The sequence below is a fragment of the Anguilla rostrata genome, chromosome 1 (assembly GCF_018555375.3).
Source record: "Anguilla rostrata isolate EN2019 chromosome 1, ASM1855537v3, whole genome shotgun sequence".
NCBI classification, from domain to species: domain Eukaryota; kingdom Metazoa; phylum Chordata; class Actinopteri; order Anguilliformes; family Anguillidae; genus Anguilla; species Anguilla rostrata.
Window position 1 is genome coordinate 40,259,632 of NC_057933.1, and position 23,700 is coordinate 40,283,331.

The following is a 23,700-nucleotide window of genomic DNA, read 5'->3' on the forward strand; positions in this document are numbered from 1 at the left end:
CAATACTTCATTCTAAGTATTTGTTATAGTAAAAGTATCCCAGTTATAAATATACCTTCAGTTATGACAGGATGTCACACGTGCACTCTCAGTTGGCTGTTGTTGTACAGGCATAACCGTCTGTCTAGTCCTAGACAGTACAGCCTGCCAGATATTAACAATGAAAATAAAAAAAATTAAGATCCTTTCATGCCTGAATGATTCACTGCAGTCAACATCATAGGCATTCAAACCCAGTCCTGGGGACCCTCTGTGTATGCTGGTTTTCATTCCAACCACAACTGCAATCGCAGAATTTTAACAAGCTGTTAATTTTCCTTTATTAGGTGCTTTTCATGTTTAGAGGGATTACTCACTCGCTTAAGCCCCCTTATTTACCACATCTTAAGCCACACACACGTCAGAAATATCTATGCTATTAAGACAAAAGTGCCATGTTCATATTGTGCAATACTGCAAACAACAACATAAAAAGATGTAACAATTGTAAACTTATTAACACAATTGCACGCTTGGCTCGATATCATTTTCTGTATCAATTTTTTTTGTGAGACTTGCAATCATTTTGAGGACCTTGCAATCAACGTGCTCATTTTAAAAGCTTGGAACTTTTGAACTGTGCATTGTATCGTCAGCAATTATCTAATTTATGAGGATAATAATGATGCTGTATATAGTATCACTGTGCAGTAATTAATTGATTCATTGATTTGAAAAGTATAAATATGCATATTTCAAAAGGCCGTTTCTAATTATGCTCATCTCATTTGTTCAGATGTGCTTCTTTAGTACAAACTCGCTCACTCAAAATTCACAGTGGGATCTATGGTACATTTTGAGCTGCAGCCTATTTTACGGAGGGAGGGCAGGGGGTTGTATTAGACAACACAAGCAACACAATATGTGCCACTGCTAGGCTCACCCTGTCAAGGCGCTGTTCCACTGCATGAATCGGTCTAATATCAAATCCCCACTGTGCCAGTGCTAACTGTGTCCAGTAGTACAACATAGTGACACAAAGGTCACAAAGGTAGGGGTCTCTCTCTCTCTCACACCACTCAGTAACATCCCCATGAAATTTGCGAAATCTCATTGGTGTGACTGCTGTCCAGCTGATTAAACTGACGAAATGGTAACAAAAGACATGCTCCTCGTAAGCATGGTGGAGAGTGAAGGGTTTTGGGACCTACTGGCATTTTCTGAGGCCGAATACACTCATGTGCGATGCACTGTCGTGCGATATTTACTTCAATGAAGCTGACAATTCTACCTGTTGCTATGTGCACTGTGTATACTGTATAGGGTTGCAAAATTCTGGACATTTTCAAAGCTGGTTTTGCTTGGACATTATAGGTGCAGTATGTAAGTTTGTCACAAGTGACACCATCACTTCAGCTGCTTTTGTGGCTACAAGCGAATGGGTTTAATCTGATTTTACTTAAAAAATGTCTTGGCTTGATCTGTTTCACTTCATGTCAAATTCAGAGTAAAATATAGGCTAGTTTCAAATGTTTTAAATGTAAGAGGACAAGCTAGAATTGGAGTTTCGTTAGACTACTGAGATCTTAGCTACTGCTGTTTTTTCACCAGTCACACGTACTGACTACTTTAATGACTTGGCTTTCAAGTCTGTATGCCTCAATGTCAAATTCAGTGTAAAATATAGTATTAAAGGTTTTGGACGATAGATGACATGGTAGTACTGGAGTTTCACATTATTTGGAGGTCTATCTTTAGCACCATCTGCTCTGCTCTGCTCTTATCTGTGTAGCTCTGCCCTGCCTGCTCTGGCAGCGCTGTGACCATGCAGCAGGATTCGCAGGCAGAGAGGCCTCCTTGCTGTTCTGATTGGTTGTTAAAATTCAGGCATGGTGAAACTTATTTCCGCTGCTTCCACTGCTTGAACATTTAAGTCTTTCAGTGGTTTTGTATGCTTTCACCTCTTATCTTTGTTATTAGGTTAAATATTATGTAAACTCTATAAAAAATTAAAACGTTTTAAATCAAATTAAGGTTAAAAAAGTAAAATTAAATTTAAATGTTTTTTCTTGCCAGCTGCAGCTTATTCATGGTCCCGGTTTAAAGCAATTTGCACTCTAAACTCTCATGACCCCTTCCCTCTTCTGTGTCACAGCATGGTCAAGACTTTGCCCTGACAAGGGTAGGTTCAGGTTTTCCAAGACAGTTACCAGTTCTACACTATGTTGTTATCATGCGGTGAAATAGTTATGTACTGCATGTAGGCTAGTTTTTGAAGGAATAGTTTACTCCAGTATAGCTTGTGTGTTCACTAGCAAACATGCACTAATATGCAATTATGGACATCAAACACATTCCCAGACATTCTGCTAACACAATCCTCTCTTATTAAACAATGACTTGGGAGACTTTTGAATATCTTTTTACAATATGTTTTAAACATTATTACCACAGGTACCCTCAACAATTAACCTCATCCATAAAAGCACTCAACAGATAGCTGGACATTTGAGTTTTTATGGGCACGTGACTAAAGCATGATCAGTGTACTGATGCTCTGTTGCTGTTACAGGGCACCTAACTGCTGATCTAAAATGTCAGAACTGAGAAAACATCCACTCAGAAACTTTGTGAATAAAAAAATATCAAAGCATTAAAATACAAAAACAACCAGTGATTAGGAAATTTCACCCTCTATCATTGACTTTAAAGGTGAACCTGAGCCAAACTGAGAATCCAGTGTATTGGCAAGTAGAGGATTAAAAAAGTGGTACACTGGGTGTCTCGTGGCGTAGCCTGTACAGCACTGTCCACATGCTCATTACGAGTCGCAACGTCGGCGGTTTGAGTCCGACCGCCAACCTTTGTTGCACGTCTCTCCCGCTCTCTCCTCCTAGTTCTTCCTGTCTCTCTACACTGTTCTGTCCAATAAAGCTGGTATACCTTTCAGCCTGTCAAATTTCTGGTTTTGTCTATGGGTAACGCACAGAAAGAGATTAAAAGTTAAGACTTGTAGGGCTTAATATGTTGTAAATGCCCTCAACTGTGGAAATATGTTGTAAAAACCACACAAAAAACATCAGTTATTTAAAAAAGCCCAGCCTTTAATAGATATTTTGACCAATAGAGATTATTGTAGACACACAATGCACTTTGGATAGATGACGTAAAATGCTTGCACTGGAGGTTAAAACTCAATTGTTTAGTCCAGCAGTTGTGCTTATTAATAGCGAAAAATATCAATACAATGCAGAATTTGTGTGTGATGTGATACACGGGATATCGGTGAATAGGATGGATTCAATAGCTAAACATCTTATTGTATCAGTACATATTATATGTAGGGTTTAAACATTTAAAGGAGGTATTATCACCGGCTTAAGCCAAAATCAATTAACGTTACATCAATTAAATTAATGGGGATGATGTACACACTTCAGTTTCACCAAAAACGATAGTTTGATCCATATGGTCAAGTGACTTTGAGCGGCTGCTGCCTGAAAGCGGAGCTGTCACTGTCAGTCCTCGGTGCTTCCCTCCTGAGTAATGTCCCGCTCTGGCTCGAATTGAAAAGGTTGAACAGAAGACATTTTCAATGCCACTCAATGGACGAGGGCAATGGACGGAGACCCGTGCAACCATTTGACATCACAACCCAGAGTGCACTGCGACTGTAATAACAATGGCGACCTACAAGAAGGATTTTTTCCATTTTTAAGACAACTAAAATCTTTCACATGGTTTTTATGACATATTTATATAATTGAATGGCCAACACCAAGGACAAATGTTTGGTTCGGAAGAAATATCTGCTTTCCTTGCAGAGCAACTGGCATACAAGGATTTTTCCTGGTATAGCACCAAGCATCAAGTGGTCAAAATTTGTGTAGCTTGGGGTGTACCGGGGACGACATAGCTCAGGAGGTAAGAGCGGTTGTCTGGCAGTCGGAGGGTTGCCGGTTCGATCCCCCGCCCTGGGCGTGTCGAAGTGTCCCTGAGCAAGACACCCCTAATTGCTCCCAATGAGCTGATTGGTACCTTGCATGGCAGCCTTTCACCGTTGGTGTGTGAGTGTGTGTGTGTGTGTGTGTGTGAATGGGTGAATGAGAGGCATCAATTGTAAAGCGCATTGGATAAAAGTGCTATATAAATGCAGTCCATTTACCATTTAGGCTACCATTGAACCTGGCAAAGAAAGGCATTAAGTTTGGAATCAATACATAAAGTTGCAGAGACATGGCTCAATTTCTGTTTGGTGCCTTTGCCATCGAATCTGATTGTTTACAGCATCCTAGCAACTTTCTTTTTTTTTTAAACCTTTGGTCACAGTATTCTCAAGATGATACATGCCAAATCTTCTGGTGATCAGTCAAACGGCATAGGACTATTCGCAAAAGTAGGTCTTTCAAAAAATTTGAAATGATGCAAAATCCAATATAGCGGACAAATTTGTTCAGGACGAGGAGGCACACATTTGGAAGATATTTAATGCACATAAGTGAAACAGAATGGTATTTACATTAAAGGGGCTATCATGTCACTTTTGGATAAAGGACCACTTTGTGGTAAGGTAATATTTGGTGCAGAACTTTATTGAAGCGCCTACCAACCACAGATGTTGTTAATAAAAAAATGAATGTTAATGAAAAATATGTTATTATGTGATAGATCATGCCCAATTCCAGCCGTTATTGAGAAACAAATTTTTACGGTTTATGGTGCCCCCTGTGCACGAATTTGAAAATACTTTGGCAAGTACACACAGAGGCAATCCCACACGCATTTATGTTGTTCTTTGGGAAAACTGGATGAACGGTAAATGAGTTATGGCTATTTATGTGATGGGCCATGCCCAATCTCAAATTCATTGGCTCATAGCTCCCATAGCCATTGCCCGATGAAGGTTTATGATTAGCATGGATAGTTAGGCAAACTAATGCTATGTACCATCATGGTGAAAAACAGTTTCAAATATTATACAAACTTGCAAAACATTCCATATGGCAGACGTTCATGATTGATCAGATGATGGTGTGCTGGTACATGTGCTTCCAGGGAATACTCACACAAAATCTGGTGTGACTTAGGCAAAGGGTATGGGAGTTATGACCTTTAAAGGAGTACCATGGTGGTTGAACGTGACACTTCCCAGTTGTCTTCAGGCAACAACAAAACAAAGGTGCATAATTTTTTAATTCTTCAGTCATTTTAATACACTTTAAAACGTATTTTTCTAAGCCTAAATTTCCCACGATAAAAATTCACCCGAACCGTCTGGGCGTGGTAATGATAACTGTCAGTTAGCTATGATTGACAGACCGTGCCCCGTTTCCATAGCTACCCCCATGATACGCGCTCTCTTTGGGAGACTGAATTTTCACAAGCTAGCTAGCTTAGTAGGGCTAGTATATCAAGTATCGGTAGATAGCTAAGGTAAGGACGTTGACTTATATCCAATTATAATTTTTGATATCTAGCTAGCCAAGTTAAGATAAAAGCACAACTATAACGTCCTCATAAAAGCAAACTAGCAAGCTAACGTTATCGATAACATTGTATTATGAAAGCAAACCTCCTAGCTAGCTAACGTTAGCTAGCTAGCTAAATGAATATAACCAGAAATAATCTAAAGGCACTCTAATTTAAGTGAACCTAACGTTAGTCAAATATTTGCATTGTCTGAACAGCAGGACGGTGTGTGCTGTCAGATTTCTTTACGGGGCGTGGAAATGGGAGTAGTTACTGTATTAGTGACGTAGCAAAATGACAACTTTCTCAACCGGTTGAAAATAGGACGATGAATTTAAAACGCATATTTCTTCAAAAATACAGAACGGACATATTTAATACTTTGCTTATTGTGTTTCTTCAATGCCTCTTGTGCAAATAGCACATAAAACCGAGAAAGTGTGAAAATCACCATGGTACTCCTTTAAAAGGGATATAAATTTAAACTTTCATTATAGCGCCCCAATGTGGCCAATTGAGATTTCACGCATTTCTGTGTGTCAAATAAATAAAACTATAGGAAAACAATAGAGGTTTAGCCCTACAGGCTTATAATCCTAATAAGAAGATCTTTAATGATTTGAAATGAGTAGGCTATGTCAATGATTATTTGGATTACAGAAAGTTCCATCCCCCTTCAAAAATGTAGGCTACCTTCTGTTGCTTTAATGCCTGGAATTAAAATGCAAAAACATAAATATATTCAATAACTCCATGGGCGTGATTATGCTTCTCTGAAAATACTTTTTTAAACTTCAGCACCTCATAACAGCACGAAAGGTTTGCACTATATGTAATGTCTGCTTTCATCATTTCACTCATTTAATGGAGAAAATTATTGTCAAATGGCATCCAAATTATCTGCGCTCCCCTTACACAGGTCAACTGTCTGTTGAGCAATCACAGGTATTTGCTTAAAGCATGCTGCAAACAATCATTTCCTGCTTACAACCCAAACATAGAGGTGGCTGTAGGCCAGCTCAAAGTGTTTCTTTTTTTTTTTGTTGGTGAGAACATACTTGATTCAAATTGTGTGCATGCATGATGGCCGCAACACGTATCCTGCAGTCATTCTAAGCATTCTAAGCGTTCTCAAAAATTAATGCTACGCATCTACAAGGTGCAATACCCATGAAAACCACGGGGGCTGCATATAGCCTATACATCACTGTTGCTGGTATTGTTGTTGTTCAGAAATTTAAGAAGCTGCCTATGTATTCTGGTCCTGATCTGCCCCCTAGTCAATAAAGCCTTTAACCCCCACTGAGACAAAAAGCCAGTAGACAAGTATGTGAACAATGTATGTTGCTTGGGATCCAACCACTTTGCGTACAAGTAGCGCTATAAAATTAAAGCATGTCTCAGGCTTTAGACATACTGGGAAATAAGCAGATCAAAAAAAAGTAGAAAGGGATCAAAATCTGCCTTTTGGAACTATTTTGGATTTAGAACACGTGAGGTTGACCAGAAACACTCAGTAAAGTGTGCTTAAGAGTAGTGTCAGCTCCGTAAAGCAAAACAACTCTATTCCACCAGCTGAAATCATGAAGTTCAGTATGATGAATGATTGAGGATAAGGAAGTTATATTTTTATTTAGATGTCCAAGTGCAATAAAACGATTTCTGCTGTATAAATGGATTATACGTAAAGCATGCAAACTGTACAATTGACTCTGGATAAACATTTTATAAATACCTAAATTACAAAAGTAAAAATGTACACTGTGCATTATAATACATTTATTAAACTGAAATATAAATGTATTATAATGCACAGTGTACATTTTTACTTTTGTAATTTAGGTATTTATAAAATGTTTATCCAGAGTCAATTGTACAGTTTGCATGCTTTACGTATAATCCATTTATACAGCAGAAATCGTTTTATTGCACTTGGACATCTAAATAAAAATATAACTTCCTTATCCTCAATCATTCATCATACTGAACTTCATGATTTCAGCTGGTGGAATAGAGTTGTTTTGCTTTGCGGAGCTGACACTACTCTTAAGCACACTTTACTGAGTGTTTCTGGTCAACCTCACATGTTCTAAATGTTTAATACATGTAACCTATGTGCCAAAAGCAACAATCCTTCAAATTTGTCTCCAAATCTGTAAATTTGATTGCGCGTAAAACTGGACCAAAATGATCTGGAGTGACACACCTCTAGCTGTTCTCAAAAGCATAATAATGCAAAATTAATTATTGTAATGCAAAAGTTAGTGAGGAGACCAAATATTTGAAAATTCAACCATTAGATATCCAATAGGTTACTGTATAAGATCAGTATTCCAATGCTTCTTAAATAACAAATTAATGAAAAAGAACAAATAAAAACAAAATAATAACTGTAGTCTTACTCAACAGTACTTATGATGGAACACTGAAGACCGAGGGAAAAAATAAAAGATAACTGAATGAATATTAATATTCCAGGCTGGCAGAAAGCATGAATGTCAACCTCTTTGCTTTGAGTCAGTAATTTAAAAGTGCAGTTTGGAGTTACACTAGTCCTGTGATTACAGAAAAAAAAAAAAAACTTTTGATGACTTGAATTTTCCCTCATAGTACATTCAAGGGTGAAAATATAATCTAAGTACACATTATTTGTAAATATTTATATAGTGCTGAATGACAATAAACCTGAGCAATAAAAACTGTCTGATTTGATTTGAACTGCGTATATGACCACTTCATTATAGGTGCTGGCTCCTAAAAGAATTATCCTGTTTTCATACTAATGAAATTTTGATATAAATTTAATTTTACACATCTGTTTTTGCAGAATGGCCACTCAGGACTGTGGTCGACCATAATCTGTGGGAGGTTAAAAAAAATGTATCGTGAAAGTGATTTATGAAGTTACATAAACACATCACCGCGCGATTTGTGTGAATAGAAGTGTGAATAGTACTTACAGTGTCAAACATTACACCACTATATAGAGCAATAATATTGTCCCATTCTTACGCTGTAACATTTGCCCGGTCAGCAAAGACATTAGCGTGAAACAATTATCGGACAAAAACTAGCCATCCGAGCTGCGACTCACATTAGCTAGTAATCAAGTCACTTGTCAATAGTAGCCCAGACGACCAATGGATGGGCCTTCAATTAAATACAACCATAACGTTCTCCAAAAACACCTACTGAAACAGCCAACTGAGTATACTTCATTGTTCAGAAAACAAAAATACCACCAAAACTACTTGAATATAGTTCCCATATGGAAATGACAGCAAAAACAACACTGCTAAAATAAAAAATATTTCAAAACGTTTCCCATACTACCAAATGACTAGGCCTATGTGACGCTGTATTTCAGTTGAGAACATGTTACCAAGCTACCCAGCAAACGTGGTTAGTTGTTTAGCTAACGTTAGCAACCCCAAAACAACAATGATCTACTAACCAGTTGTGCTGGGCCTCTCCTTTTCCCTTTTTGTTTACGTGCCATTATGGTGCCTTATTTCTTGAGGTAGCGCCACCTTTATTGAACAGGCATTGCTGTAGTAAACTCACAGTCTTGCTATTCTTCGAAGCAGAGGACAAAGGCCTCAAATACTCTTCGACGATAACAGCAACTCGTGACTGCAGGCCCAAGAACTAAACTTGGCACCGACTTCATATCCTATCCTAGCGCGTGCACAAGGCAACCGGCCTCAATGGCGCGTGATTTCCAACTCACCATGATGCGTGCACGAAATTAACCTCAAGGTTTTATGGCACCCTAACACTTCAAGCATGGCCTCTGCCAACTGTCTAATTTTCTCACTGCAGAAACATCATATAACTAGTCTAAAACCATCATTACCTTTTTGCAGTCCAGGAAAGGATCAAGATGAAAACCGTCTGTCCTTTCTCGTATTCCTCGGCTCGTCCTCCCTCTTTCCCCCTTGCAAACATTACCCCGAGCGTCTCACCCAGCTGGAGAAAACCTGCGTGCTGTGGAAGGTGACGTCAGAGACCCGTGGTGGCACGCTCGCGTCCAGTTCTACCGCGCAGACTCCCTTACGATCAGGACTTCGAGGCTTGTCACGTGGAACCACAAAACTAAATGCGCAAGCGTCGGGATTACATGTACCGCCAGTCCGACATAAGTCAAATCGAGAGTACAGAAGAAATACCAAGTTTTAAAAAATGTACGTGTCTACATTTCGAAGTCCTACAAATTAATTGAGTAGATGAAAGGCGGTGGCTCCGTGTCCGACCGGTTATTTCCTCGTGGCGGTGCAATCTGATACAGAGTTGCCTAACTGCTGGCCACATGCAGATCCAACGCCTAGTTACTGTAGCTGAAGGTGTTCATCTGTTTAGTGATCAGTAGGGAGACAAGCTTTGGTTCTCCTGGCTTCCCTTATTGAGAGCGTTGACCATATTTCTGATTAAGTTTTCACTCAACAGTGTTTCCTTAGCCTACAAATCGCAATGCTGCTTGCCGCCCTAAATAATATTCAAGCGCGACTTCATCCATGGAAATCTTTTCTGTTAAATCAGTAGGCTACCCTATTTCTGAAGCTTTCTTAATAACTCAAGTTTACTGTTCATCACAGGCAGGAGGTGAAATGTAAAACGTTAACTTCGCCCACTTTTTGTGTTATTTGCGCAGCATTCATTAGTACACCATTCGGCTTATTTAATTAATGTAAGCATATCTTACTGATATTCAATCTGAAAAAAAACGTTTACAGAGACCCTTGGTCACACCTGCACGCACGCACTTGCACACACACATTTGAAATGCTCATATACTTAAAAAAGGACGACATAACTAGGCTACTTCTCAACTGCAAGCATTCAAAATTTTGACATGAAATAGTTGCATATCACGTAGGTTAAACATAAGCATACATACATACGTTTTATGGCGTTTTGTAACATTTACTGAATACGCAATACCTGACATTTTATGTCCGACAGGTTAAAATACAGCCCCACTTATATTAAAACTTTGATACTATACAGTGTACCACAATTAGCCTAGTTTTAAAGCAAGAAACCAACTAAAATAGGTTATTGTTGATTCTCAAATTACTTTGAATCCAAGTTATGTATTATTAGGTCAAAAACTTCACAAAAGCCAATGGCTTTAAACCTTTACTTTAACCTCTGTTGGTCTTAAATGTATTTTAAAAGCTTCGAATACTTTCTATTAATTATTTCCTTTGGACTGTCCAAAATCCTTATGTCGCCTATGGAAATAGGCTTACCCTTATTGCATTGCTGATGGCATTCATGAAACAACTAATCACATAGGGTAAAGAAGTTCTACAGAATAGCATACGGTTTCTTCTCCGCTGGCATCAAGAATGTACCGAGGTGTTTTATTTATGTAAACTATAGGTAGATTTTAAAACACCATGGCACGAGACAGATGTGCATGTGGTAGCAAAGACCGCTACGCAAAAATCAGACAACTGAATACTATATTCTAATGGAGTTGTTATCAACTCTGTTCTAGTTTAGCAATATCTTCGGGGTTCCTGTTTAGATTGCATTAGTAGCTCGTGTTTAATCTGAAGTTCTGAGTGAAGTGGCAACCGTGTGCATCATATTCAAGATATAATCATGGTAGACTGACTCTTTGCACAGAACGATTTAGGCTACCGCAATTCCTGTAGATGACGAAGCCAGACTAGCTACTGCTTTCCTTTGGCTATTTTTCGGTCACGTGCTCATACAACAGCAGCGCCACCGCGGTCAGGCCAGGATAGCTGGGATCTCACGACAAGCGATGAAAATGGGGAACACGCAAATACGAAATCCCATTGACCACTTGAGCCACACTGAAATCGATGCCCCCCCAAAAAACGAGAGCCTGCAGCTTCACATATGTCAAAACGGATGGCCCTGCGTATTCAGAAGCGTGTAGAAGGCGCCAAGCAGTTGAAGGCATGTCTCTTCAGCCAATATCGTCAGATGAGCACGTTGACAACACCCTCTATCTTCCACCAGCCAAAATGCAAATTAAGTCATGAAACATTTAGCAATATTATTTTTAACCGATGCTGACAGACACTGAGAACAAGATGGGATGCAAACTTAAATATGTACAGATGTTTACCTCGGGAAACAAGCCTTATGAAAACGATATGATCATTCCTCATTGAAATCCTTCCGATGGCTAGGCTAAGGACGGGGTGAGAAACTCTTGTGAAGCGCTTAAAAAATGCGCATGCGCTGCTGCTGAGCGTTCTTGGCGACCTTCCGAGAGGTTAGGGCGACTGATGAAAGGCACAAGGGCCGTTGGTGCAAGATCACGCACTTTGGTATGAAAACCAGCGGCTCATTTAGTAGTTACCGCAATCTGTACGGTACAGTATGGTTGGTCAAATTGCTTTTTCCCAATTAAATAAGCATTGCTGCGAGAGGTGAAGACTACGTGAAATTGTGCATAACTACATTGCAAGAGAAATATTTAACGTTAGGCGTTAATATTATGAATTGACCCCGTTTTTTTAACGATGACCCCACAAGACCTTTCAATCGTTCCGATGCACTTTAATTAGAAAACGATGCTGAAACCAGGTAACATCTTTTGAATTAAGAGTGAAGCATTTTAATCATTACAATACAATATTAATATCAGTATATGTTAACATATGAATTATGTGCCAGTCACAAGAAAGGATCACATTATGTTGTCATGGAAAATTATTCATTTTATTGGTTCTCTCAGTATTCCACTAAATCAACATACAAAATGTTAGATTAGCCATTTACAGTGCAAAAAGACAACTTTACCATTTGCAACAAATGAACATATTGTCTTGTTACAGACTAATAGCTCAAATTTGTTTTCTTGAGTGTAAGACACACACACACACATTGAATTCTGGTCAAACCAAGATGAGCAACTTAAGCCATTTAACTTCTTTATTGAAAATTAATTTTTAAAATCAGTCTTTTTAGTCCTGTGCCTGAGGCTGTGCTAGTGCCCGAGTTTGCTCTAATAACTCCAAATCCATAAATACTATGATCAATTTGTAGATATAAATGTTCAATCATTTTTACTCCTGGAACCAAACTGAGGAAAAACAGCACGTTTCCAAACCTGGGATAACCCCGTTTTGCTATTACAAAATGATGTTCTGTTTGACAACAGTACGTTATGAATAAGTTATCTGCCCTTATGTATCCCAGCCACATTCACAGTAAAACATGTAACGCTACAACCATTCACTCAGGAACAGGTGAATCTCAGCCATCCAGGCTCCCTCCTCGTGTAACCAGGAAGTTTGATCTGTGTGTAACCGTTCTGCCTCTCATTGCTCAGATCAGAGCTGATGTTAGAGGAGCCTTAGCATCTTTGTGCGAATACACTGAAAACATACACCCCGTTGTTTCTTATTGTCTAGATACAGGGAATGTCATTTTAAATTTCAGCATCACTCACCCCCATATTTCAATACAGTATCTCAATGGCTTGTTTGTGTGGTTGCCATGTGGTCATTACAGCTGCACAACCTTTCCCTTGTCAACCTACTCCTGATGGGTGGTCAACACTCTATAGAGCAGCATATAAATGAACGTTAGCGACTGGTGTCCAAATAAAGTAATAAATATTCCTTAAAATGCTAGGGCCTTTAAAACCAAAAATAACTATATGTAAATGACATAGGAATTAATATAGTTCTGTTTCAAATGAATCAATTATGACAGAAAAAAAATGTAAAAGAGTTAGGGTTTTGACAGGATATGATAAAATAGGGTAAGACCATTTGTATTTTCTATTTTGAAAACTGTAGTTTTAGTATAAAACATGAACTTGTTATTGATGATATGTCCAGTCAGTCACTCTTAAAACTGGTCTGTCTACAGTAGCCATAATCTGAGCAATGCCCATAGCTTTACCACATATCACATGAGAACTTTCTCCATGATGAGAAATGTTTGCAGAAAATTAACATCCAGTAACATACAATAAAAAAAACACATTCTGATCCCACACAAAAATCACAAATTCATGTCCCTTGAAATCCCACCAGTCAGGTGTGCATGGGGCTGAAGCTCTGGCCGTCAGAGTTTCCTTCAGTGCCAGTGACTGATGAATTCTTGGGAAATTCTCTAAGCACATCTTCATATCTGTCTCAAGTATAACATGTATTGATTTAAGAGTGTAGTTTGAGACAAAAAATCAAAAATCAAAATCATTTCAAAGATCTACAAAAAGACAAGTAATTTTAAAATTTCAACAGTAACCTGGAGTAGACCTCTTTTATGTTCTGTGTGTGTATGTGTGTGTGTCTGTGTTGCTATACATATTTAAATAAGTACTTAACATTTCTCTATGAAGGCTAAGAAACACTTATGCGTTTGAGGGAGTGTTCTGATATGAACTGTAAGTATGCACTATGCACCCTATTCTGTGAAAAAGGAATTGTGTTCCATCTCTATTAGTGAGTGCCTTTCTATTTTTTGTTATTATGCTTGAAAAAATGTAATGCCATAAAATAGGTAGCAGCCCTGTTGGGCCATGCAACCTACAGAGGCAAGGCTATGTGTGATCCATCCCACTCAGCAGATTTAACATGTCAGTGGAACTGATTGTGTCTCAGGTTCTGAAGTCACATTTCCAAAGGCAGCCATTTTTGTCACAACTGGAGTTGGGCGTGCAGTCTGGGTCTGCTTCCCCCACTGACCCACTCTCCATGCAGAGTGCCTTTCCCATTGAGTCTGCAGGCTGGGGCGGGGGGCTTGTGTTGCTGAAACTTGGGAGTGCATACAGGCCTCCTCCCTCCCACTGTCTGTCTGTCTGTCTGTCTGTCTGTGCAGTCTGTCTGTGGGCCTGGCTGTTTGGGAGGGTGGGGCCTCACACGTTTATGACCATATCCTCCTCCTCTTCCCTGGGGTCCTCCCCCAGTTCCCCCACAGCCACAGCCTGGCCCCCATCTTCTTCCGGGGTGTTTCGAGGGTCGATGATGTAGCGGTAATCCCCGCCGATGGCCAGGGCGGCGCCGGAGGCCACCACGAGCCAGTCCTTCTCGTCTTCCTCCATGCCGGCACACTGCCAGGGCACTGCCCACCCCAGCTCTTCCAGACCCAGTGAGCCCGCCCCAAGCCCCGCCCCCGCCTCACACCCATCTGCTTCCAGGTTCACATACAGCAGCGGCTCCTTACCGGGCCCCGGCGACAGCCCCGCCCACACCCCTTCCAGCTGGTCGATCAGTTGCTGGAAGCTGGGACGGCACTTTGGCACAGGGCTCCAGCAGCTGTGCATGATCTCATAGCTGAGGGACATACCAAGAGAAATCATCGGGGGGTGAGGATGAGAGATACCAAAGGAAATCATGGAGAAGGGGAGGGTGGGGAAGAGGGTTTGACTGCAGGAAACACATGGGAAACTTGGGCCCTATACTATAGCCTGTCATTAGACTTTGTTCAAGCTTTTCACCTGCTTATGTCAATGAATAGGTGAAAAGAAAACTCTCAGACAAAAGAGGAAAAACACATTTTCAGCTCTAATGTGAAATAAGCAAGTTTTGTAATGAAATTCATTATATGCACCTGCAGTCATGCAAATTGGGGAGGGTACTACAACTTCTGTGATTGGAATAACCTGGTGACCTTCCTACACTTTCATCTTTGTCTTGTTTTTGCAACAAAGGACAAAATTACTCATGAACTAATTTAATCTAACCAAAAGAACACATTCATTCAGCTGAAAACATTCATTCTGCCATGCTGGTTTCTTTTCCCTGAACACCAATGCACTGAGCACTGACCACTGTTACATTTTTAACAGTTCAGTGTTGACCTCTATTAAGTCTCAAATTTTGTATACATTTAGTTCTACCCTCTGATTTCTGCCTACAGTGTCAGGCACATGGAACGGGCATCCCCAGACACTCACATGTCATCCCGGCAGTCGGGTGGCTGTTTGAGGCGCCCTCCTTTGATGAGGTACTCATAGATCTCAGAGTTCTCAACACCAGGGTAGGGGGTCTGCCCAAGGGTCATGATCTCCCACATGGTTACCCCAAATGCCCACTGCAAGAGAATGAGTCAGAGAGAGTGAGGGACTTTTTCAGAGAAAATAATGATCTCCTTATATCATTCCCCACCTGATAATTCATGGATGGGCAGGTTAAGAGACTGTGACACAGGGTAAAGAAATGAGAGACTGTGTGTGTGTGACAGAGTAAGGAAATGAGAGACTGTCTGTGTGTGACAGAGTAAGGAAATGAGAGACTGTGTGTGTGTGACAGAGCAAGGAAATGAGAGACTGTGTGTGTGTGTGACAGAGAGTAAGGAAATGAGAGACTGTGTGTATGTGACACAGAGTAAGGAACTGAGAGACTGTGTGTGTGTGTGACAGAGAGTAAGGAAATGAGAGACTGTGTGTGTGACACAGAGTAAGGAAATGAGAGACTGTGTGTATGTGACACAGAGTAAGGAACTGAGAGACTGTGTGTGTGTGTGACAGAGAGTAAGGAAATGAGAGACTGTGTGTGCGTGACAGAGAGTAAGGAAATGAGAGACTGTGTGTGCGTGACAGAGAGTAAGGAAATGAGAGACTGTGTGTGTGTGACAGAGAGTAAGGAAATGAGAGACTGTGTGTGTGTGTGACAGAGAGTAAGGAAATGAGAGACTGTGTGTATGTGACACAGAGTAAGGAACTGAGAGACTGTGTGTGTGTGTGACAGAGAGTAAGGAAATGAGAGACTGTGTGTGTGACACAGAGTAAGGAAATGAGAGACTGTGTGTATGTGACACAGAGTAAGGAACTGAGAGACTGTGTGTGTGTGTGACAGAGAGTAAGGAAATGAGAGACTGTGTGTGTGTGACAGAGAGTAAGGAAATGAGAGACTGTGTGTGTGTGACAGAGAGTAAGGAAATGAGAGACTGTGTGTGTGTGACAGAGAGTAAGGAAATGAGAGACTGTGTGTGTGTGACAGAGTAAGGAAATGAGAGACTGTGTGTATGTGACACAGAGTAAGGAACTGAGAGACTGTGTGTGTGTGATAGAGAGTAAGGAAATGAGAGACAGAAAGGTAATCTAAGGTAATTGGAACAGGCACACTATAGGAGAAATAGACATATGTAGTTGGTACAGCCAGACTACAGCACAAAAATAAATCAAGGATTCAGACTCTTGTATAGTGAGACCGGTTGAATCCAACTGACCGAAATTCTGCCTTCCGGGGCAATTCAGCAGGCAATTACATGTAGTCATCTCAAAGACTCTCATCCAGTGCCTAACAGCCAAAGAGTTGTGATGATATCAAGTTGTCAACATCTCAACAGATAGTAGGAGCCATTACATGAACCTACAGCATGACATTAAGGGCCAGGATAGAGTGCCAATGGATCTGAGGCTAGTTTTAAATGCAGTATACGTAGTAGTCACCCAACAACAAAGGCTCAGTCTGTTTAAATAATGTAGTTTGAACAGGTGAGTTTTTATTTTGTGACTGACGACGAACAGGGAGGGACCGAGCTGTCCTGACTGTGGTGGGGACTCTTGGGAAGGATGGCAGGGTGATCGGAGTCAGTGCAGTCGAGCGGTTGCGCAGGAGTGTGGAGTTTGATAATGGACAGTAGGCAAGAAGGTGTCATTCATCATGCTGTCCCTACTTTATTGGTGTGCAAGTTGTAACCAACGGAAAACTAGGAGAGTGCAACATCCATGTGTTCTGGCTGCTTACAGACCAGGCAGACAGCATCATTCTATATAGGCGGAGTCTGATATCATGTGCAGGAGTCAAGCGAGGAGAGAGTTGCAGAGATTTGCATCCCTGTGGTCCCGCTACATCAGCACTGGTATGGTCAGGTTTCACTGCAACACAGCAGGGCACATCACTACACTGTAACCCAATGCTTTAACCAGGCAAGCTTCCCAAAAGCCAACATGTAACTCCAGGTGGTATACTGTAAGTTCCTCTGTGTGAGTGTGTGTGTGTGTGTGTGTGTGTGTGTGTGTGTGTGTCTGTGTCTGTGTCTGTGTGTGTGTGTGTTGGAGAGACAGAGGGAGAGATATTTACCACATCACTCTGGGTGGTGTAGACGTTATCTGCCAAGCTCTCCAGGGCGATCCACTTGACAGGCAGCTTTGATACAGAGCCCTGGCGGTAGTAGTCCCCACTGTAGATCTTCTTAGACAGGCCAAAGTCCGCCACGCAAACAGTCATGTTCTCATTCAGCCTGGGGACACCAGAGAGGTCTTCTCACGGCTGTTTAACAGCAGGACTGCAGGATTGCACTGTACTGAACTCACGCTCCAAACTCAAAATAAGGCAAACTAAGGGACAACAGGGTCAACACCCACCATGACAGAGTGTGTGTTTGTGTGTGTGTGTGTGCGCATGCATGCGTGCGCTCGTGCATGTGCGTGTGTGCGTGTATGTGTACGTGTGTGTGCGTGTGTGTGTGTGTGTGTGCGTGTATGTGTACGTGTGTGTGTATGTGTGTGTGTGTGTGTGTGCATGTGCATGTGCGTGTGCGTGTGTGCGTGTGTGCGCGTTGCGTGTGACTTGCTCACATGCAGTTCCGTGCTGCCAGGTCTCTGTGGATGATGCTCTTGCTGCTGAGATACTCCATCCCTCGTGCGATGTCCAGCATGAACTGGACTAGAGTCTGCAGGGATAGTGCCTGTGGTCGAGGAGTTTAATTTTCACATTTTTATAAAACATACCATGTACAGCAATTGGATAATGGACAACAACATTGATACATGTGTATAACCACTGGATATAATTATACTACTCCAAATGACTGGTGTGTGGATATTCTTTTGCTGTGTGCATGTGGATATGAGTGCATGTGGGTGGGTGACACTCACAAAGGGATCCTCCCCCAGGCGTGACATCAGCAGAAAGGTGTGTAAGTCCCCGTGCTTCATGAAGGGGAGGATCACCATGGGAACAGGCAGGCGCTGCTGAGGTCGCCGGTGCAGGCTCACCCCTAGGGGGCAACAGGAAGGCATTTGAATACCAGCAAAAACAACAGAGCTCTGGGCCCTGGTTTACTGCTGCCTGGCCTGTAATTACAGGTCTAGCCCTTCACCATCAACCTGCTAGAAATATCTCCTTAGTGGGACAGGACCTGCCATATTTGTGGAGGGGCATTGGTGAGCTACAGCTGGCTTGACAAAACTAAGGCTGGTTTTGGTAGGCAGCATTTTGATACTGAAAATAAACTTGGCGTTTCTCTAAACTGAGAACCATCCGTGACATGTTATTTCATCATCACAGTTTGTCACGGAGCTTTTTTCAGTTCTCAACAAATAAACCTTTCCAACAGTACACCTAAAGCACTAAACCCACAAATAAAATCTACAAACATTCCAGCTTTATTTGTACAGTCACTTCATTATTATTTTTTTTTTTTACAAAGCTGTTATCTTACAGTTGCTTTATAGACATATAACCACTAACATAAAAACTTTTTTGCCAAGAAAGTACAATTCATAAGCCAGGCTTGATAAATAAAGTAGGAAATAAAGTAGATTACTGTATAGCACGTTTCTGGTAAAATACCTTTTGTGGTTGCAAACCCATTAGCTTAATATTCAGAATTATGTTCACAAATCAGATTACAGTGTTCCAGGCTCAAATTGCTCATGTGTTTTCCACAGAAGTTGAACTGTAGAAACTCATGTCTGTAACAAAAACTAACTGAGCCACAGGGCATGTAGACCCCTCCCCCATCCAAACCACACCCATATCCTGCCCCTCCCATCTGACCACACCCACAGCCTGACCCTCCCATCCAACCTCACCCACATCTTACCCCATCCACTCCCACCCACACCAGAATCCCACCCTGCCCACCCAGAACCTGCTCCACCACCTGACACTGAGTCTTCCCCATGCACCCCCACCCCACCCTCATGCTGCCACATCCACCCACCAATGAGCTGGATGACATTGGGGTGGTGGAAGTCCTTCATGTAGGCGGCCTCCTTCAGACACTGCTCAATGTCACCCGAGGTGTTGACATCAGCTGGAAGGAATGTGCTAAAGTTAGCAGCCCAAACTGAAATACCTTTACCTCTGTGACAAAACTCATCCATTCAAACTGAAATACATTTATCTCTGTGACAAACCAAATCCATTCAAACTGAAATACCTTTACCTCTGTGACAAAACTCATCCATTCAAACTGAAATACATTTATCTCTGTGACAAACCAAATACATTCAGACTGAAATAGCTTTATCTCTGTGACAAAACAAATCCACTTAAACTGAAATAGTTTTTATCTCTGTGACAAAACAAATCCATTCAAACTGAAATAGCTTTATCTCTGTGAAAACAAATCAATTCAAACTTAAATAATTTTGTTTCTGTGTCAATAGAAATGCATTCAAACTGAAATAGCTTTATTAATGTGTCAAACGAAACCCATTCAAATTGAAACAGCTTTATTAGTGTATCAGAACAAAATGTGGACATGCTTAGTGACACTACACTCACTTTTCAGGACTTTCACTGCCACCTTCTGTACAGAGGCGTCTTCTCCCTTCAGGAAGGCCTCCCGCACAGAGCCAAACTCACCTGGAACAACAGATCATCAGCAGAGGCTTGATCAGTGCATTGTGCTTAGCACACATGCCTTTGACCACAATATTGCTCCACTTCCTTCTGGCAACAATAAAAGCTATGAAGAAGAGACCAGCAGTAACCCTGCAAATGCAAACTTAAGGTTCTGCAGCATTATTGCGACCTTCTTCAAGATGTTTATGCAATTAATTCTGACCTCAAAAAAGGACAGTTGGCACAACGTATCTTGTGCATATCGTTACTGAGTTCCAATTACACCAAATACCATTAAATATGTAATAACATATTGCAATATTTAATAAGGAATCAGAAACTGGGTGATGCAGTTTACAATACAGTCACAGTGGTGTGTCTGAAAAGATTCACCTTCTTTTTTATTAAAATATTTTTTTAGAGGTGGACTGGAACTGCCAGCCTTTGCTGAGCAGTGAATCAGAAGCTCTGGCAGCACTTGAACAGAATAACTGGGGGACTGACCTTTCCCCAACATGTGTCCCAAAGTGAGCAGCTTCTCTGGGATCAGAACATCCTGCAGCTTCCTCTTCAGCTCATCACTGATTCCCAGGCAGTCCACTAGAGGGAGGCAGAGAAGAATCTCATGAACCAATCCCATCGCACCCTGCTGCATGGGCAAGTCCACTACACCCTTATTCCACTGACTCTGCTGTAATAAGGTTTACTATACCCTTTACTATACATTATACGATTTTCTCATGGGCGGATGATGGCACAGACGATACGAGCTTCCGACGAGATCAGATGACATTACAGTCGGCAAACCACAGTGGGCAATCGGAATCGACTCGGTTGACCTCTCATAACTCACAAATTCTAGCTGACTGTGCCCAAATTTTTTTGACGTGTCAAAAAACAATCGGGACCCCGCAGACCAGTCGGATCAGTTCAGAATGATTATTTCCAAAGTTTTGTAACTTGCCACGAAAACATGGAACAACTCGTAGACAGCCTATCCACGATTGCGTACGTCCCTTCTGAATTCTGTCGTCACATCTTCGACTAGTTCTCCCCTACCAGATCCTGTATGTTACCCCTTATCTATCGTACAGTTCCCCCTTATTCCAACATGAATGCAACTGTTTCACACCCTTATTCCACTGAATCTGTGTAGGTTCACACCCTTATCCACTGAATCTGCTGTATGGTTCACACCCTTATTCCACTGAATCTGCTGTATGGTTCCTACACCTGTATTCCACTGAATCTGCTGTATGGTTCACACCCTGATTCCACTGAATCTGCTGTATGGTTCACACCCTTATTCCACTGAATCTGCTGTATGGTTCACACCCTTATTCCACTGAATCTGCTGTATGGTTCTCTACACCCTTATTCCACTGAATCTGCTGTATGGTTCACACCCTGATTCCACTGAATCTGCTGTATGGTTCTCTACACCCTGATTCCACTGAATCTGCTGTATGGTTCACACCCTTATTCCACTGAATCTGCTGTATGGTTCACACCCTTATTCCACTGAATCTGCTGTATGGTTCTCTACACCCTTATTCCACTGAATCTGCTGTATGGTTCTCTACACCCTTATTCCACTGAATCTGCTGTATGGTTCTCTACACCCTTATTCCACTGAATCTGCTGTATGGTTCTCTACACCCTTATTCCACTGAATCTGCTGTATGGTTCTCTACACCCTTATTCCACTGAATTTGCTGTATGGTTCACACCCTGATTCCACTGCATCTGCTGTATGGTTCACACCCTTATTCCACTGAATCTGCTGTATGGTTCACGCCCTGATTTCACTGAATCTGCTGTATGGTTCACGCCCTGATTTCACTGAATCTGCTGTATGGTTCACATCGTGATTCCACTGAATCTGCTGTCCAACACACTTACGGGTAGACTCTGGGAGGTCTGGGCCATGTCTGTTGAAGGAGCGGGCCGCTGTGAAGGAGACTGTTGTTTCAGCCCCTGATGGCTCAAAAGCAGACCTGCAAGAACAATATCAGTGACCCACACAACTACACTTCAGAAAATCCCATACCTTCTGTGGGGAGAGCAGAACAGGCCAAAAAACCCTATTACAGGTGTACTGTCACACTTTCATGCCTATAGTGTCTTCAACTGTAACTTAATGTGTGCCCACATAAAATCAGTTTGCTTTCTTAACGTGTGAAAGATGCTTAGACAAATGTTAAATGCATAAAATTATGAAAGTAACCCGATTCTACAAGAAAACCAAGAAAGCTGGCTGTCCGATCTACGCATCAAAAATATTCTAGAATGTAGCAAAAAGAAACTGATCTAGCATATATGACCAGTGAATACGGTGGCTGTGGTTGCTAACTTGTCTGCTATTTTAAAAAACCTTTAAATCCCTACTTTGTTGTACGGAAATGAAAAATTCAGTGTGTGACTTTAGGATAAGCTTTATGTGTATGTTGACATAAGAGCCCCCTGGTGTCTCAAGGCTGTGTACTTATATTTCTTATATTTGTATTTCTGTGCACTGGCAACAAAATGAACGATAACAGTCCCGCAATATATATGCTTTCAATGAATGCCTTGCCTTCCCGCAGCAAGCCAGCCAATCTTTAATTGGACCCTTAGTCATATTCATAAAAATCTCAAATTATTTGATCAGCAACCCTCTTGATCTTCTTGATTCTAAATGTTCTCACAGGGAACTGCTACAGGACTGCCACAATTAAAGATTACTAGTTAGTTGCATTCATGAATGTATGTGTAAGTCACTACTCTCAGTGTAAGGACATATATTAAATCTACAACGCTGTACAACCAAAACACTCAGAAACTTATGATGACCAGTCAGCTTTACAATGGTTGTTATAGGGATATTCACATATTCATGGTCTGAAGAAACACAATATACTTTAAGTAACTTATTTAGCGAACCTGTACATATGAACATATTATAAACATAATGTCTAGTTACCTATTGTGTCAGAATGCCTGTCCAGTCTCAGGTTGCATGTGCAAATAATATGTGGAAATAACACTGAACAAAAATAAGATTACATGTACTTTTCTGGGGAAAACATTGGGTAACATACTCACATACAGCCTCAGGAGACATAACGGTGTACAAGCTGCCCTGGAATGACATTTTCTTGCTTTGAACCATCAACCAGCAAATACCCCTATACCAGCCACTGTAAAGCCAACACATCAGAAACCTTTCCTAAAAAGTTTCCAGAAAGTATTTAAAATATCCTTCATCACACACAAAAACTGACTGGGCCAAATGAAAACATAAACTCCAGAAAGTGAACTACACCTATCATCAGCCTGAGGAAATTATACACCCTAGATACAGATACTTCACTGTGGCCTAGGGATGTCCTCGATGCCACAGTGTACTCTATGCAGCGGATGCTGAAAGTTTCAGTGGACAAAACCCAACAAGCAGCTATGCTAAGGCTGAACCAGCATGCACACTAAAGCTAAAGTAACTGGGGGCACGCCTGGTTAAGTTTCACCGGGTGCCACTGCCTACCCAAACTGAGTCTCCTTCCCCCTGCGGTGCACCAGGACGGTCAGCAGCAGCCCCACCATGGTGGCCACCAGCAGCCCCAGCAGCAGCCCCACCCACACATGGCCCCTCTGGGCATGAGGCGGAACAGCTGAAGAGAAAAGTACACACAGGCGCACACGCATACATTCACACACCACACACACATATATACATGCACGTGCATGCATTCAC

The 23,700-nt window shown here is 41.4% G+C and overlaps 2 protein-coding genes across 6 annotated transcripts in view; both read right to left on the minus strand.

Annotated features, from left to right (window-relative positions):
- Positions 1-11,649, minus strand: part of mgaa (MAX dimerization protein MGA a) — a 39,468-nt gene extending 27,819 nt beyond the window's left edge. For 2 of the 5 annotated variants that reach the window (XM_064336824.1, XM_064336796.1), the window contains exon 1: positions 9,305-9,500. The gene's annotated coding sequence lies outside the window, so the exon portion shown is untranslated. The other 3 variants (XM_064336804.1, XM_064336831.1, XM_064336813.1) reach the window with 3 other exon arrangements.
- A 477-nt stretch (positions 11,650-12,126) lies between these two features.
- tyro3 (TYRO3 protein tyrosine kinase) overlaps positions 12,127-23,700 on the minus strand; it is a 34,789-nt gene continuing 23,215 nt past the window's right edge. The window contains exons 10-19 of the mRNA XM_064336844.1: positions 23,491-23,617; positions 21,870-21,964; positions 20,472-20,567; positions 19,908-19,988; positions 19,342-19,434; positions 18,272-18,393; positions 17,972-18,081; positions 17,475-17,634; positions 15,344-15,480; positions 12,127-14,720 (exon numbers count right to left, since the gene is read on the minus strand). Coding sequence (XP_064192914.1) covers positions 14,303-14,720; positions 15,344-15,480; positions 17,475-17,634; positions 17,972-18,081; positions 18,272-18,393; positions 19,342-19,434; positions 19,908-19,988; positions 20,472-20,567; positions 21,870-21,964; positions 23,491-23,617 — 1,439 coding nt within the window. The 3' untranslated portion in view covers positions 12,127-14,302. The remainder of the gene's footprint in view (positions 14,721-15,343; positions 15,481-17,474; positions 17,635-17,971; positions 18,082-18,271; positions 18,394-19,341; positions 19,435-19,907; positions 19,989-20,471; positions 20,568-21,869; positions 21,965-23,490; positions 23,618-23,700) is intronic.